The sequence below is a fragment of the Cygnus olor genome, chromosome 7 (assembly GCF_009769625.2).
Source record: "Cygnus olor isolate bCygOlo1 chromosome 7, bCygOlo1.pri.v2, whole genome shotgun sequence".
In the NCBI taxonomy this organism is placed as follows: domain Eukaryota; kingdom Metazoa; phylum Chordata; class Aves; order Anseriformes; family Anatidae; genus Cygnus; species Cygnus olor.
In genome coordinates this window covers 34616268-34630717 of record NC_049175.1, presented here as the reverse complement: position 1 = coordinate 34630717, position 14450 = coordinate 34616268, and the positions used below count along the sequence as shown (strand labels likewise).

The 14450-nt window shown below is 48.7% G+C and overlaps 2 protein-coding genes across 16 annotated transcripts in view; one reads left to right on the top strand and one right to left on the bottom strand.

The window, feature by feature from the left end:
• The window catches only part of CTBP2 (C-terminal binding protein 2), a 124006-nt gene extending 119177 nt beyond the window's left edge, over positions 1-4829 (top strand). For 7 of the 10 annotated variants that reach the window (XM_040562943.1, XM_040562944.1, XM_040562946.1 and 4 more), the window contains 5 exons: positions 228-442; positions 818-948; positions 1506-1633; positions 2271-2388; positions 4634-4829. In XM_040562943.1, coding sequence (XP_040418877.1) covers positions 228-442; positions 818-948; positions 1506-1633; positions 2271-2388; positions 4634-4814 — 773 coding nt within the window. In that variant the 3' untranslated portion in view covers positions 4815-4829. Of the gene's footprint in view, positions 1-227; positions 949-1505; positions 1634-2270; positions 2389-4633 lie in introns of all 10 variants that reach the window. The other 3 variants (XM_040562940.1, XM_040562942.1, XM_040562941.1) reach the window with 1 other exon arrangement.
• Positions 4830-8154: 3325 nt separating this feature from the next.
• Positions 8155-14450, bottom strand: part of ZRANB1 (zinc finger RANBP2-type containing 1) — a 48983-nt gene continuing 42687 nt past the window's right edge. For all 6 annotated transcript variants that reach the window (XM_040562937.1, XM_040562936.1, XM_040562934.1 and 3 more), the window contains 2 exons: positions 11903-12132; positions 8155-10952 (listed from right to left, as the gene is read on the bottom strand). In XM_040562937.1, the coding sequence (XP_040418871.1) occupies positions 10734-10952; positions 11903-12132 (449 nt within the window). In that variant the 3' untranslated portion in view covers positions 8155-10733. The remainder of the gene's footprint in view (positions 10953-11902; positions 12133-14450) is intronic.

The window sequence follows — 14450 nt, the reverse complement described above, 5'->3', positions numbered from 1 at the left end:
GAGCCGTGACAGCTGTCTTAGCCACGTGTAAGTCCTTCAGCAAGAGGCTGGAAGATAAACCACCCACAAACATTGCCTAAAAAAGAAATAAATAAAAAGTCTTCTTTTTTTGGCTTGTTTTGGTGCACAGAGCACCTCAGTGGGTTGCATTTCTTCCTGAGATGCCCAAACCAGGGCAGTGGCAGCTGGGGCCGGTTCAATTAAACCTCTCCTTCCCTCGCACACAGGTCGCACTGCCCAGGCGGTTGCAGTCCGAGCCAAGGCGTTTGGCTTCAACGTGATATTTTATGACCCGTACCTGCAGGATGGCATAGAGAGGTCCCTGGGAGTGCAGCGAGTCTACACGCTCCAGGACCTGCTCTACCAGAGCGACTGTGTCTCGTTGCACTGTAACCTGAACGAACACAACCACCACCTGATCAACGACTTCACGATTAAGCAGGTAACGAAGCAGCAGAGCGCAGGCACAAACCACGCCTCGGTGCCGGGTGTCTGCGGTGCCAGCCTGTGGGCTGCCTCCAGAACCGCTGGTCACCCCATGTCCCGTGGTGTTTGTGGGGTGCAGCACATTCCCTGGGGAGCAGCTCTCTGCTCCATGGCGCGGAGGCGGCTGCGGGACCGGGTCGTGTTTGCTGCCACCAGCCCGCGCTGGCCTTGCCAGCAAAACCCCTGTGCCCCGGAACGGGGCCCTGCTTGCAGCCACAGGGGTTCTGCTGAACCAGGGGATGAGGGTACAGCCCCGGGGTGCCTCCCAGGGCAGGACCAAGCGCTGGCCATGGCACCGAGATCTCACTCCTCTCTCTCCCGGCGTCGCCAGATGCGGCAGGGCGCGTTCCTGGTGAACACGGCGCGTGGGGGGCTGGTGGACGAGAAGGCCTTAACTCAAGCCCTGAAGGAGGGACGGATACGAGGGGCTGCGCTCGACGTGCACGAGTCAGAACCGTTTAGGTAAGGCCCTCGCGGTGCTCCTGCCTTCCTTCCCTTCCTTCCTTCCCTTTTTTCCTTCCTTTCTTTCCACAGCTGCAGGTGTGCGGCCGGGGCAGTGCCCATGCACCAGCAGCAGCTCCTCGCAGCATCCAGGAGCTGTAGGCTGGCACGGGGGGGGAAATATTTGGGGGGTTTCAGGGAGCTTAGAACAAGAAATGAGCTGCTGAGAACAGACTTACCGCTCCCGTGCCCTTGGGCATTTTCGCTTGCAGGCTGCAGCTCCCTGGTCAGCAATAGCAAAGAAGGGGTTGGTTATAACGGGGTGCGGCTCCTCGCACAGCACACAGGGGATGGGGTAGTACTAGTGGAGTCCTTGTGTTTCCCAAAACAATTTTTAATAAAAAGTGCTCCCCTAGGGAGATAATCCCACAAAGTCCATCCCCCTCTGGTGGGTTCCCTCCAGCCCAGCAGCCACAGCACACGCAGAGGGCAGGCCACAGGCTTTTTGCCAGTCTTAGCATCTTTTATTCTCGTTTTTAAACAATGATTAATTTTTTCTTTCCCTCCCCTGTGCGCAGTTTTGCTCAAGGCCCATTGAAAGATGCTCCTAACCTAATCTGTACCCCGCACACCGCCTGGTACAGCGAGCAGGCGTCGCTAGAGATGAGGGAAGCTGCTGCCACCGAAATCCGGCGCGCGATCACAGGTACCCGGCCCCGGGAGGAGCCTCGGGGAGTGCCTGAAGCAGGAGCCCGAGGGGCACAGCTATGGCTTTGCCCTGCCCTCGTCCCAGCTGCAGGTCCTACCCCAGATTTTCTTCCCAGTGGAAGACTGAGAAACCAAACTTTACTTATCTGCCATTTGGGCATGTTTATGTTCCTTTCTGTGTGTGTGTGTTTTTGTTTTCTGATCAGTGGTGCACGTGTGCAGCATGGCAAAGACCGCCGCCACGACTGGGAGGGCAAGGACAGCGGTGCAGTAGTTGCTGCCCCTTTCAATGGCAGTAGCCCAAAAGCATTGACAAGTTGCTGTCAAAAGACGTGCAGGCCCTATACGGCTACATGCCAGCCATAAACCCCAAAGCAGTGAAACCATCTGTGTCCAAATTTTGCCATAACAGAGCTTGCCCCAAGATGATGCTCACAATACTCCAGCATTTCTCTTGTCCTAAAAATCGTCCCCATCATTAGTCTGGATGGCGTAGCTCCACGCCTGGCTGGCCTGGCGTTCTTTTCTCCTCCTTTACACCAACAAATACAATGAAATGAAAGAATTGTAGCTTATTGTAGGGCGATAAAACCAGGACGTTCCTGACACATGCTTACCTTTCGTCCCAACTGCAGGGCGCATTCCAGAAAGCCTACGGAACTGCGTGAACAAGGAATTCTTTGTCACAACGGCTCCGTGGTCAGTAATAGATCAGCAAGCAATCCATCCAGAGCTCAATGGTGCCACATACAGGTAAGATGGAGAAAAGGACGGCCCCAGCCTGCCTAGCACAGGGGTTCCCAGCCACGTCTGGGGTCCCAGCCACAAAGGGAGTGTGAAAGCCCGAGCAACAAGTCTGCCTGTGCTGGGCTGGTGACTGGAAGCCCCTCGCGGTGGGGACCTGCAGTCATGCCCCGCTGGGATTACCAGCGCTGTGTCACTCAACCAGAGTTTTATAAAACCTTGCGCGTTTCCTGATGCTGCTGGTGGTGGGACAGCAGCCGCGTGCATGGCACCTGCAGAAGTGCCAGGACCCCCAGACCCAAGCAAGACATAACTGACACGCCGAAAAAGCAACTGCAGCTTTGATCAGCTCTTCTGCCCGGGTTTGATTGCTTGGGCCAAGAGCCTGGTCCAGCTCGTGAGTGAAACAGCCAGAGTAAAAACTCCAGATATAGGGCCGTATTCAGGTGGCCTGATTCGTACCTAAATGCCCAAGATTCGGGTCAGTGACCGCTCCGTTTCGGGAGGCTCAGCGTGCATTGCTCACTGCTCCATCTGGGAGGCGTGTGGCGCACGGCTCAGCGTGCCTGGGCAGAAATGTTTCCAGCTGATGGAGAACTGCCCAGCAAAGGTCAGTCTAGAGCTTTGTGGGAAGAGCTGGAGAAAAAGGCCTGACGATTAAAAAAAAAAAAAAAAGGAACAGGGAAACAGAGAAGCGGTGACAGAGGTCAGTGACAGGGAGGTGCAGCCGTGTCACGGGTACAGGGAGACGGCCACCACCCCATGCACACTGAGCACTGCACAAGGGTTTACAGAAAGCAAAACAAATAAAGGGGTGCAGAAGGAGATGGGCTGGGTTCCTGGCAGCCCTGGTCACTACTGACGGTTCAGCACAGCTCAGGTGCTGCCTGGGGTGTCCTGCACCACCCTGCCCTCCACTGAATCGGCTTAAAAAGAACCCAAAACCTCCATCACTCAACTTGTGTGCTTCACCCTCCTCTGGCAGTAGCTTCTAGGCCGATCCTGGCTCCTTCCGTCAAGTCAAGGCCATTTGGTTAAGTTTAAGAAATTTGTGCCCAGCTACTACCAGGATACCAGAGGTTGCCCCAACTCAGAGGCAGCAAGCACAGCTTTTCTGGAAAAGCTCTCACAGATCCGTGTGCTCCCAAAGCGCACGATTTGTGTTCAGACAGCCTTTAAATAACACTGGGACAAGAAAGTTCACTTTAGGGATTAAGATTTCGGTTCATTCAGCTCTGATAGGAAATGCTGGCTCTGGCCCAGGGGACATAGGCTCAGCCACACTCGCTGTAGGATCAGGGCTGCATCCTTTAGGGCCCGTGAGCAGCTTGCAGAACAGAAGAGCAGCATCGCCGTGCAAAAGGATGCGTGGCTGGCCACTACAAGTGTTTGTTATACCTCTTGGTTCCTTTTCCTTCAGCTGACTGGCAGAAGTATTTGTCTCCTCGTGCAGCTAAGCCACACCAAGCTATTCCTGTAGTCCATGAGATCACAGCTCGGGTGTATAATTTTCGTATTAAGCGTGTCAGGTTCAGGGAAACAATGCCATACGGGTTTGCGACAATCTGACTTCATCGAAATACCTTGGTAATCAGTGGCAATATCGACTGTGCTGTCATCGTCCTCGTCTCCCCTCTATCACTGGGGTGTTTGGGGATTGCTGCATGTATGGGACAGTGATCTATAGAAACAAAACCTGTTCCCTCCCCTTTGAAGCATAAAGTGCATTGGCTCATCGAGTGATGCCTTATTGAGTGATGCACTCAAACACGCAAGGGATTTGTTACTTGCAGCTTGCTCAGGGGTTAAAACCAAACAAAAGCAAACACAACCAACGATTGGTTGCAGTCTGTGCGATGCCTTTGCTTGCAAATCCCTACTTCAGGCTTCGGCACCACGCCTCCGGCAGTGCTACTCGCAGGTAATGCTGTGTAGGTGACAGCATCAGCGTTTATTGCCACGATTGGTAATATTTTTGCACAAAGGGAAGGATCAAGAAGCTGCCAGCAGGGAAGAGGGGATGGGTCATGCACATGAAATGAGAAACAGCAACGCTGACCCACAGCAGCGTTCATTTAACTTCGAGCTCTCCCTTCTAATTTAACAAACCAGCGAACAAAAAGCTGTAGCAGAAAGGTGGGAGCTCTCCGCTCCCGTTTCCTCCATGGCCTCTGCCGTGCTCGCTGGGCCATCGGCTCTGCCCGCAGCATGTGGGGCCGCGACAAACCCTGCCTCTCTGTGTCCCTCCCGCCAGGTATCCCCCCGGGATGGTGAGCGTCGCGCCGGGAGGCATACCAGCGGCCATGGAGGGCATCATTCCCGGCGGCATCCCCGTGACCCACAACCTGCCCACCGTGGCGCACCCCTCCCAAGCTCCGTCGCCGAACCAGCCCACGAAACACGGGGACAACAGGGAACATCCCAACGAGCAATAGCAGCTAATTTAAAAACCACTCAATAAACTTGGGACCAAGAGACATTGGAAAAGAAGTTATACACGAACTGAAAAAAAAAATAAAAGAATTTGATACGGAATTTGTAATGTTGATTTTGGACAGATGCATCATTGATGTTCCAGTGTTAACGACCAAGTGATAGCAGTCAAGACTGGGGAGAAGCCCTGAAGAAGTCACCTGCTTACTGAAGCGCTGAAAACTAGGATGTGAGACATTAATGATCGACTTCTGTTATTGTGTGTTAAGTTTCCTTCATCTGTGCATCAATCACATGAATAAAAATAGATTTTTTTCCCCTCGATTCCTTGGGAAGAACAGGGCTTCTGCACCTGTTTGCAAACAATTGCAGTGAGCAATCCTTACCGAGTTAACATAGAAATTTAAGAGGAAACCATTATGTGGCTTCAGCCCTTTCCTTACTCTCGTACCCGGTCACCTCTCCTAACAGGAGGCAGCGATACTGGCTCAGGAGCAGAAGAAAAAAAAAGCTCAGATCCGTTGCGGGGTCCCCCGGGGCCGGTGACGCGTGCCCGAAGTTCTCCCGAGAGGCGCGAGCCGAGCTGCAGCCACCCCGGCTGGGAGCTGCGGGCTGGGAGGGCACCGAGGGCTCCCGGCCCCGGCCGCTGCCCTCCCAAAGTCCCGAAAAAACCCAACGGCCAGGCTCTTCTCTGCCCCTACACTGAATAAAGTAGCTGTGCATCCGCCTACGCCCTGCAATGATGCAAGAAAAAAAAATAAAAAAAAAAAAAAGAAGAAAGTATTATTACGTTTCACACACTATTTGTACTCAAATATATTTTCTCAGTTTTAAATCTGCAGCTATTTTATCAAGTGGAAAAGTCTTGAGCTGGAAAGGGTTCAAGAATAATGTTGCATTTCCTTATGTCTCAGGAAACACTTTTTATGGTAACTTGTCAGACTGTCTATGAACAAAACCCACTTTTTTAGACATTGATAAAAGTCTTCTTTTCTTCACGTGCTATTTTATACAAGAACACTTCAAAACGTGTTATTAGATGTGACTGATTTTAACAAATCCTATTAGATTTGTATCAACTAGTTACATGTTATATTCATAGTCTTTTGTGAACCATCGCCTTTTTGTTTTTGAGATGGCCGATTTTGAGCCTTTGTATGGGTACATTCCTGTTTCTGTGACAAAAAATCTTAAGCTGTCCCAAACAGAAAAGAAAAGAAAAAAAGCAATGGCTATCAGCTGTTTTGTTTTAGTGTGTTACCGTTCTTGTATTTGTTTATTGTAAAGGTGGACATTTAGCGTTCAGTGCAGTTTTCAATAAAAAGTGATAAAATTTCTATAATTTCTGTAAGGCAAGAGCTCTCGCTGCCACTTCACTGGTACAGGACATGTCTGGTGAGCTCCCGAAGTGCTGCCCTGGCCCTGAAGTTGTGCTCACAGCGGGCAGGGCACAGCCTTGTCCTCGGGTCCGACCTCGGCCCCACTCCAGCAGCGCCGTGCCCAAGGCTCCCTACCGCGGGCTCCGAGACGTGCCGCAATCACACAGCTCACGGCCAGCTCAGTTTTAAAATGGCACTGCTGGGGAAACACTCGCTGTATTTAGCTTCCTTTCCCGACTTTCAGGTGGCGCTACCCATAAGCCAGAGTAACACCAAGTGTTCGCAGGTTATATTTAAAGGCGTGTGGGGCGGTACTTGCAGGCTAAGCGGAAAAAGAGGCAGAGGGTTTCCGTCGTGCTACAAAGGCAGCTACACCTCGCGCTCCTTTTTGCACATAATCGAGATTTGAGGTGTTACTGAACGGCTAAAGAACAAAGCTGAAACGTGCCGAGGTGCCAGCAGCTCCAGGCAGGCAGAGGAGAGGCCAGGTCCTCCATCTCCACCCCATCTTTCACAGAGTGCCTGCACGCACCTTGGCAGGTGGGCAAAGAGCCCCGTCTGGAAAGGGATTAGGAAAAAAGCTGAAACCAAAAAGGGTCTCGGTTACAAAGCTCCGTATTTTCTTTTAAATTAAACTGAAAACTAGTTACCAGCTTCACACACGTTAAAAAAGAGGGCAGCCCTCGCAGATGCGTGACCGCTCGCAGAGCACACCGGTGATTATCCGTGAACACCAAGGAACCGGGAGTGTGAAACAGGTTAGGTGCAGAGGTTGTATCTATCTGGGAAACACTGCATGAAGGAAGCGCTTACGTTAAGGTTTAGAGTTGTCTCAAAATAACGTAGCTCCGCTGCTTCCATTTGCTTGTGAACAGCCAGGTTACAGGGGCAAGGACGTTCCTGGGGGGCCAGGTCTCAGAGTTGCGGCTCTGTGTGCGACCGCTGCCAGGGGTGGGCTCAGCCCCGTGAGGTGAGGGACTTCAAAACCCCGGACACTGTGGGGTCCGTCCGTACCCAGCCTCCTCTCAAAGCCACGGCAGCTTCTGGTGAAGTGCTGCAAGCTGGGCAAGGGGAGAAGTCAAGAGGTGCAGTTACAGACTAAAGGAAGCTTCCTGGGGACGGCCGGCAGCGTTAAGTTACCCTCCCCGATGGGTTTCGCGTGCCCGTAGTGCAAACAGCAGCAAGAGCCACAGGGAGAAGGCAGAGGGAAGGAGAAAGGGGAAAGTATCACCACAGTTAGGATAGGGAGAAACAACGCGAGGAACCAGGCTGCAGCTTTCAAGGGGGAAGTCATTAGGCAAGGAAAGAGGAGATGAACAGTTGCTGCTCAAGATCTGCGCCTGGTACTCTGCTGACAGCCACGCGGCTGTCTTCACCCTCGAGAAGGGCAGGCAGGGAGCCTCTGCTGATGAGGGATGTCAGAGTAGCTCAAAACAAGCAGCTGGAAGGTGACAAACATGCTAAATAAAGCCACAGCAAAAAAAAAAAAAAGGGGGGGGTGATGGGACAATGCTGAGCAAGAGGGGAAGAGGAAAAAGCAGCAACTAAACCAACTGCACACAAACCTTTGTTAGTGGTGTAAACGAGTGCTGGGGGTAGTTGCCGTGAGCCATGCAGCAGAACGCTGGAAGAACCCACGATTACTAAATTTTAATGTATTAAAAACCAAAGAAATACAGGGATTTTCACTGAGGAGTTCATAAATAAAACCAGGAAAATGACCAGGTGTGAAGGAGGTAGCGAGGAAAAGCCGAGTTGTGCGCTGGGAAGGCGTCTGCGACTGGGAGCAGCAGCGTGGGGAAAATAACATTGGGAAACAAAGGTTTGTATGTACTTGTCAGCAAGTTCTGCTCTTTCAGCCAAGTTGCACGGTCACATTTGCAAATTCCTCTCGGCATTTGTAAACTTTCACGCATGTAAGCGAAGGAGAGCACCCATTAACATACACTGACTACTGGGCTAGCACAAAGCCGGGGTTTGCATCTCTTTAATCTACAGGTACATGAGGTTTGGATTACTTTGATTTTGAAAAAAGAAACTTCGCCAGTTCCGAAGTGACCCGGGAAGCTCGTTAACCTGAACATACCATTTTACAGCACATCAGAACAGAACAATAATGATTAAGAAAGCCAAGAGCTCTGAAGTACCAGGACTGTCCTCTCATACCAGAACTAGATAAACATCAGAGAGCACGGTGCATGCTTTTTAAAACAGCTGTAACTGACTGCATGGGGAACTTCCACGTGCCATGGAAACGTGGCGGTCGGGGACGGGCTGCCCAGGTACAGCGATACGAGGTAAGGAAAGGCGTGCTTGTGGAGCGTGGCTCAGGGTACTTTTCACATTAGTTAGTTATTCTCCCCATGTCACAAGGAAGCTTTACTTCCTTAAACGGAACACTACTGCAAAAATGAAAGGGTAACGTTTTGCACACCCTTTTGAAGAGCCTACCGAAGGTAGGAGCTTATCCTTCTGTCCATTCAAATGCTGGTCTGCGCGGGGACCTTGGCCCTGGGTGAGCTGGGATGCGAGTTTACAGGGAGCTGCTCCACCCCTGTCCTTCACCCTGAGCCCCAGGGACAGGGCTGCGCCCTGGCAGGTGAGGAAGCCTGCCCACGCACGCCGCTCAGGCCACGCAAAATCCCATCCCAGCTTACCCAGCGCTCGGCTCCCCTGACAGCAAAGCTTTAGGTCATCAGCTCGACGAGGAATAAAAGGATTTTGCTTGCAAGTTAAGAAAAAAAGGACGAAATGATACCAGTTTAGAAAGCGAACTTGAAACAGGACCATATGCCTGTCAAAACCTCTTCGGTAGCAGCAGCTTGCCTACTCAGCTCAGGTAAACCAGACGTATACGGCAGATAAACATGCACTCTTTTACCTGAAAGTTTGCGCATGCACCAGTCAGAGGAGATAAAATGGCCAAAAACGTGAAGACGTTTCATAATAAACCTCCATGAAATCTGTGATGGGAAAATTGCTAAGTTAATACAGTACTTCATTATTTCTAGACTTTTGGTGTCGTCACCAAGTTTCTGTAGGAGTTGTGCACATTTCAACACCATCTAAGCAGCATTTGGAAGAAAAAAAAGCAGCAAGTTCCTCCGGGTTTCCATAGCTCTCAACTACATAAAAATATGTGCTATGGGGCTTCGTTCCAATTTCTAATTAAAACAATTTCAGCTACTGCAAAAATTCCTTATTCGACCACCACACCATCAAAAGTGCTTTTCAAGAAAACCTGAATTGCACTGCATATGTAAAAACTGGCATTAACCTTTAGTGTTTAAGTGAGATTTTTAGATAAACTTTATCCATTACAGGTTACATGGCTAAAGTTATCAAATATAATAAAATTTCTACTGGAGAATATACTCTGAACTTACAATCTTAGGAACTTACATAAGTTTAAGTATGGCCACATCAATCAACATGCAAGAAATTCCCAGGCTTACATACTGAGAAATATATAACAGTGCTTTTAAAAACAACTTTAGCATAGTTTCTTCTTTTCAATCAGAACTGCCGAGTGTATTCTCACTAGATGTAACGACCAAGGAATAACCCTTTAAAAAGATGTTTTTTCATTTGCAGCAATGTTTAAGGTGATGAAAGAGTAAATGATATGATATAGGGTTTGTATCACAGCAAGACAAAAGTTTTCACCATACAAAATTATCGATCATGTCTGAGCTCTCAAATTTCACACAGTTTGGTTTAGTATATGCTCACTGGAAAAAAATCCATACATTTTAGGTCACTTCTCTGAATAAATATTCTTAAGTATATCAAAGGGAATCTATTAACTATTAAAGGAAGAAAAAAGACCAGAAAAACTTTCAGGAAGCAAATCATTTCACTCAATGAAAAAATTTACCTTCTCTTCCAGTTTGTTTCATAGTGTTTAGATTTTATTTTGGGAGCACAGCAGTAACTGAAGTATTAGTAAGTAACGAGTGTATTTTTGCTTATGACTTGCTGTGGATATCTTGTGCAAACAAAAAAACCTCACCACCTGACCTGGGCACTAGTGAGATTTCACATCAAAGGGCCTTTCACAGAAATGTGTCAGAGTATCTAAAGGTGATGTAGAATCCCAAGTTCTACTGGGAAAGAATCTCAGAGGGAAGAGAAATCCACCTAACGTGTGCTTTCGTAAGTGCCCTTATTTGAAAAGTTTCTTTGCAATAATTAAGATGCTGGTATACTTTTCCTATTACACAACCTCTGACACAACCACATGCGGTACATTTATAGACAGATTTACAATCAGAAAGAAAAATGTTTTGTTTTTTTTCCTGTCTTGATAATAAAATTAGCTGTTTTGTTTCTTTTTCTTTGTTTTTATACAAACTGTAGTCCAGCCCATTCAGTGCTCTCCACGCAGCAGATGAGCTTCTAGACTCTCCCCATACTGGTTAGAAAAACCCTTTGCAGCATGTTTCTTCCAGAATTAGGTCGTTCCACAACGAACAGCTACAGCACAACCCTAACTCCAGGTCAGACGCTATGCGCTGGTCATTTCCTTCCCACATTCCACCATCATTCGTCGTCGTCATCCTCGTCTTCCTCGCCATCGGAAAGGGATGTACACGGGCGGATCTGGCGGTAGCGATCGAGCCACTTCTCCACCATCTGGGTGACGAGAGGGTGGTTGCGCCGCCGAGAGCTCTTCTGCATTGCAACGAGAACCCCTCCTTCCGTCACGCAGCAGTCCAGCCACTCCCGAAGCAGCTTTTCTTGCTGCTCCTCGTTACCTATCTTTGGGGAAGAGAAGAGAGGTTGAGAACGAGGCCTGAAACACTACCAGCAGCTCTGCAGAAGCCACCCGTGATGTTCTGAACCTCCTCGGTTAGGGGAGCAAGGCAGTTTCTTTTCCAAGCTAATGGTATCAGCATACAACAACGCAGCAGCTCAGTCGCCACAAGTCAAACTGACGCACACTGCTTTTTCAACCAAGATTTGAAAGCTTTGGTAATGTTCTCCAGCTATATTTCCCTTCTGAATTTTTCAAACAGGTATTTCCAATGTAGCTGTCCTATATTGGAATCAGTTGTGAGAAGCTAATTATTTACAGAAGGCACAATGCATAAGGATGACAGGTCCCACGAGAGCCTTCTGTTTACAAAGCAGCATTTAGGAGTCCAGCAGTACTTGACACAGAACACTTCCTCTTGTAAAACATCACTAAAATGTAAAACCATCCCTCCCTAAACTCTGAAGTTCATACTACTTCTCCTTCATTTACAGGATGCCCACTTTTTGCGGTGACTTAGTGCTTCCATCCCTTCCCCCATGTACACACTTCAATGAACTGGTTCCCTGTCATTACTGTAGCTATTAAAGAAGAAGCGAGTTGTGTTTCGTTAGAAAGGAGGCAGTCCACGCTGTAAATACCTACCAATACTTACGTTATGTTCATTAAAAAACATTCAGCCGGCATTAGAGTCAGAATCCTTATTTCTAGGTCCTTTCAAGGTACGCTTGTATTTATATGCAGTGTATTTACATTCAACTTACAGAACTACCAACAAACATCAAGGATGGGGGAAAACATCTTTCAGAATCAGCTCAGACGACGGGAAGGGAGCAGAACAGCCTATGCCCTGCAGTACTTGTCCTGCAAAACCATCCAGAGCTGCAGAGGTTGCTGAGGCCACCACCTCGAGGCAGCTGTGGAGAAGGCTACCAGCTGCACGAACAGCTCTTACCTCTTGAGCAGAAAGGAAGTGAATGTGCAATAGTTTCCTCTCGCTGTCCACCAAGGGCAGAAAGGTAACGGTGACATCGTCATCAGTGTTGAGGTTAGCACCAGCACCTCGATTGCCATACCCGTCGTTCTCCATGGCAACCAGAGCGGAGAAATGGCCCCTCGTGTAGCCCAGAGCGATGGGACTCTTCCAGCAGAAACTCTGTTCCCACAACAAAGGCAAATACACACCTACAGAGCAGAACAAAGGACAGGACCCAGAGCTACGTGAAGCATCTTCATACACAGCTTTCGGCTAAACGGAGTAAGAGCAGGACATTAGGAGCACTCGGAGCATTCCTGGCTCGGTTACCCAACGCCAAGTCACCGTGCTCAGAACAGCTCGTTACGATGGGGCTGCCATGAGATCCGACCAGGGGATCCGCAACTGCCCGAGGTTAGACAGAAAAGCCATTATAACTCCACCAGTACCACGTTATCATTCCCCTAAGATTTATGATCTGTTGCACAGTGATTAACAAAGACCAAGGTTAGAAAAGGGGTCTTCCGTCTGGAATTTTGTTGAAGTTACACCACATATAAGCATGGATATATCTAAGTCATATTCTAATCGCAGAAATCAAAGCTACAGTTACGCGCTCTATTTTTACCAGAACAACAACTCTACCATCTGCTTGCAAAAGACTCTTACTAAAGGAACGTCCTGCATGAAGTATTATTCAGCATCCAAGTATGTGGCCCATCCCCGAGACAATTGCACTTCTCAGCAACGGTGTATAAATGGATTAAATCAGCCCACATCAACCACCCGTACGGAGCCTCCAAAAGCAAAAGCCGACGCTATTTTGCTCACATGTAAAAAAAATCACTCATGTCGCAGGCTCTAAAAGAAATTGCCATTTTTCTCCCTACCCTTTTTAGCACTAAAGCCGGTAATTCGCTTGAGGTGCGGCAATAAACCCAGAATAAGCCTCAGAATAAACCCAGAACTCTTTTCTTCTAGGAACATAAATAATTCTTGGTGTGTACTGCTGCAAGACAACTTCAGCAAAAGCACGCCTTACCTTGTGACAGTTTAAAAATAGCCGTGCACAAACTTAAGTGCACATGTAGCATAGCAACCTTTCGTACTACAGCTGCTGCCAGCAAGTCAGGAGCAGGCGCTGCAGCAAAACAAGGCGCTCCGCTTCTCCTCCAACATCCACGGATGTGGCAGGGCAGCAGGAACACGGAAATCTGAGGCAGGGGGTGGCTTTGGAGGCTTTTCCCAAGTTTAGAACTCAATTTGCTTTGCTACAACAAAAATCAGCGGGGGCTACCAGTATGTGTCCTTATCCCCTTCCCCCCATTCTTTAACTGGGGATCAAGAAAACAAATCTAAAGGAGTTGTAATAAAAACTCTACCTATGTGTCTTTCCAAAAATCTAGACTTGAGGACAAATCCATGGACTATCTACGCTCTCCCTTCCTCCCATCCCCCCGTCACAGCAAAGTTTTACTACACTACTGCACTGCTGGACCTAGAAGATGCAGAACAAGGGCTAAGGTTAACCAGAGACTGTTTCAAGCCTTTACATTTAGGCAACAAGCATGTACCCAAACATCTGGCCAAAAATCAAACTACACTGAAAATAACACGTTAAAGCAAATGTAATGAAGGCGGTCCCTCAGTTCCTGGACGTTCGTTCTCCACGCATATTTAGACAAACTGCTTCACATTGCCCCCACCCCAATCTGTTGTTTGAAACATCAGCAAAACGACGCAGCACTGAGGCTTGGCAACTCGTTTCCAAGCACCGCGTGCTTCATCTAACCCCTCTGGTGCTACCTCTGGGTGTTGGCTAGGTCACTTGGTCCTCCCAGAGCGAGCAGCACCCGCAGGGTGACCGCTCATCCCTTTCCTCCCATCAGTTACAAGGAGCTATCAGAAGGTCCCACCTGGTCCCACGCAGGAGTGGAACCGATCTGTTTATGTCAACGTAACCTCCACACCGAAATTCAGCAGCTTTTGGGGAATGTTTTTTTCCACTATCATTTAGTGTATCTTCATAAAAATGCCAGGCAAATGCCTTCCCCGAGACAGAAGGCTGCGTTACGCCTTCCATCCCTCCTCAGCATTACGCGATGAGCTGCACAAGATGGGAAGCTGAAGCAGTACCTGGGAGAATATCTGGTGCTCTTAACATTTATATGAGAAAATGTGACAAATTGAGTCGGCAGGGTGAAGATTGACATAAACACCACAGAAAATAAAGAGCAGGGGCTAACACCTACCCTGGCAGCCATCCACGCAGGATTTAGTTTCTCAAACCTGATCTGATAGTTTCAGTCACCTTTTCTCCTCTTGAATTTTAAAAGCTGTATATTCATGCCACTGAGTACACACAGCTAGACCAGGAGAATACTTCAGGCTGGGTAAACGGATCTTTCACTGTCAAAGCCTTAATATTTAAAGGAGCATTAACAGTCAACTGCAATCCAGGTAACAAGTCTGTCACTTACGGGATTCACAGCAGACTCTCAGAACCCTGAGCACGCCTCAAAGCTGC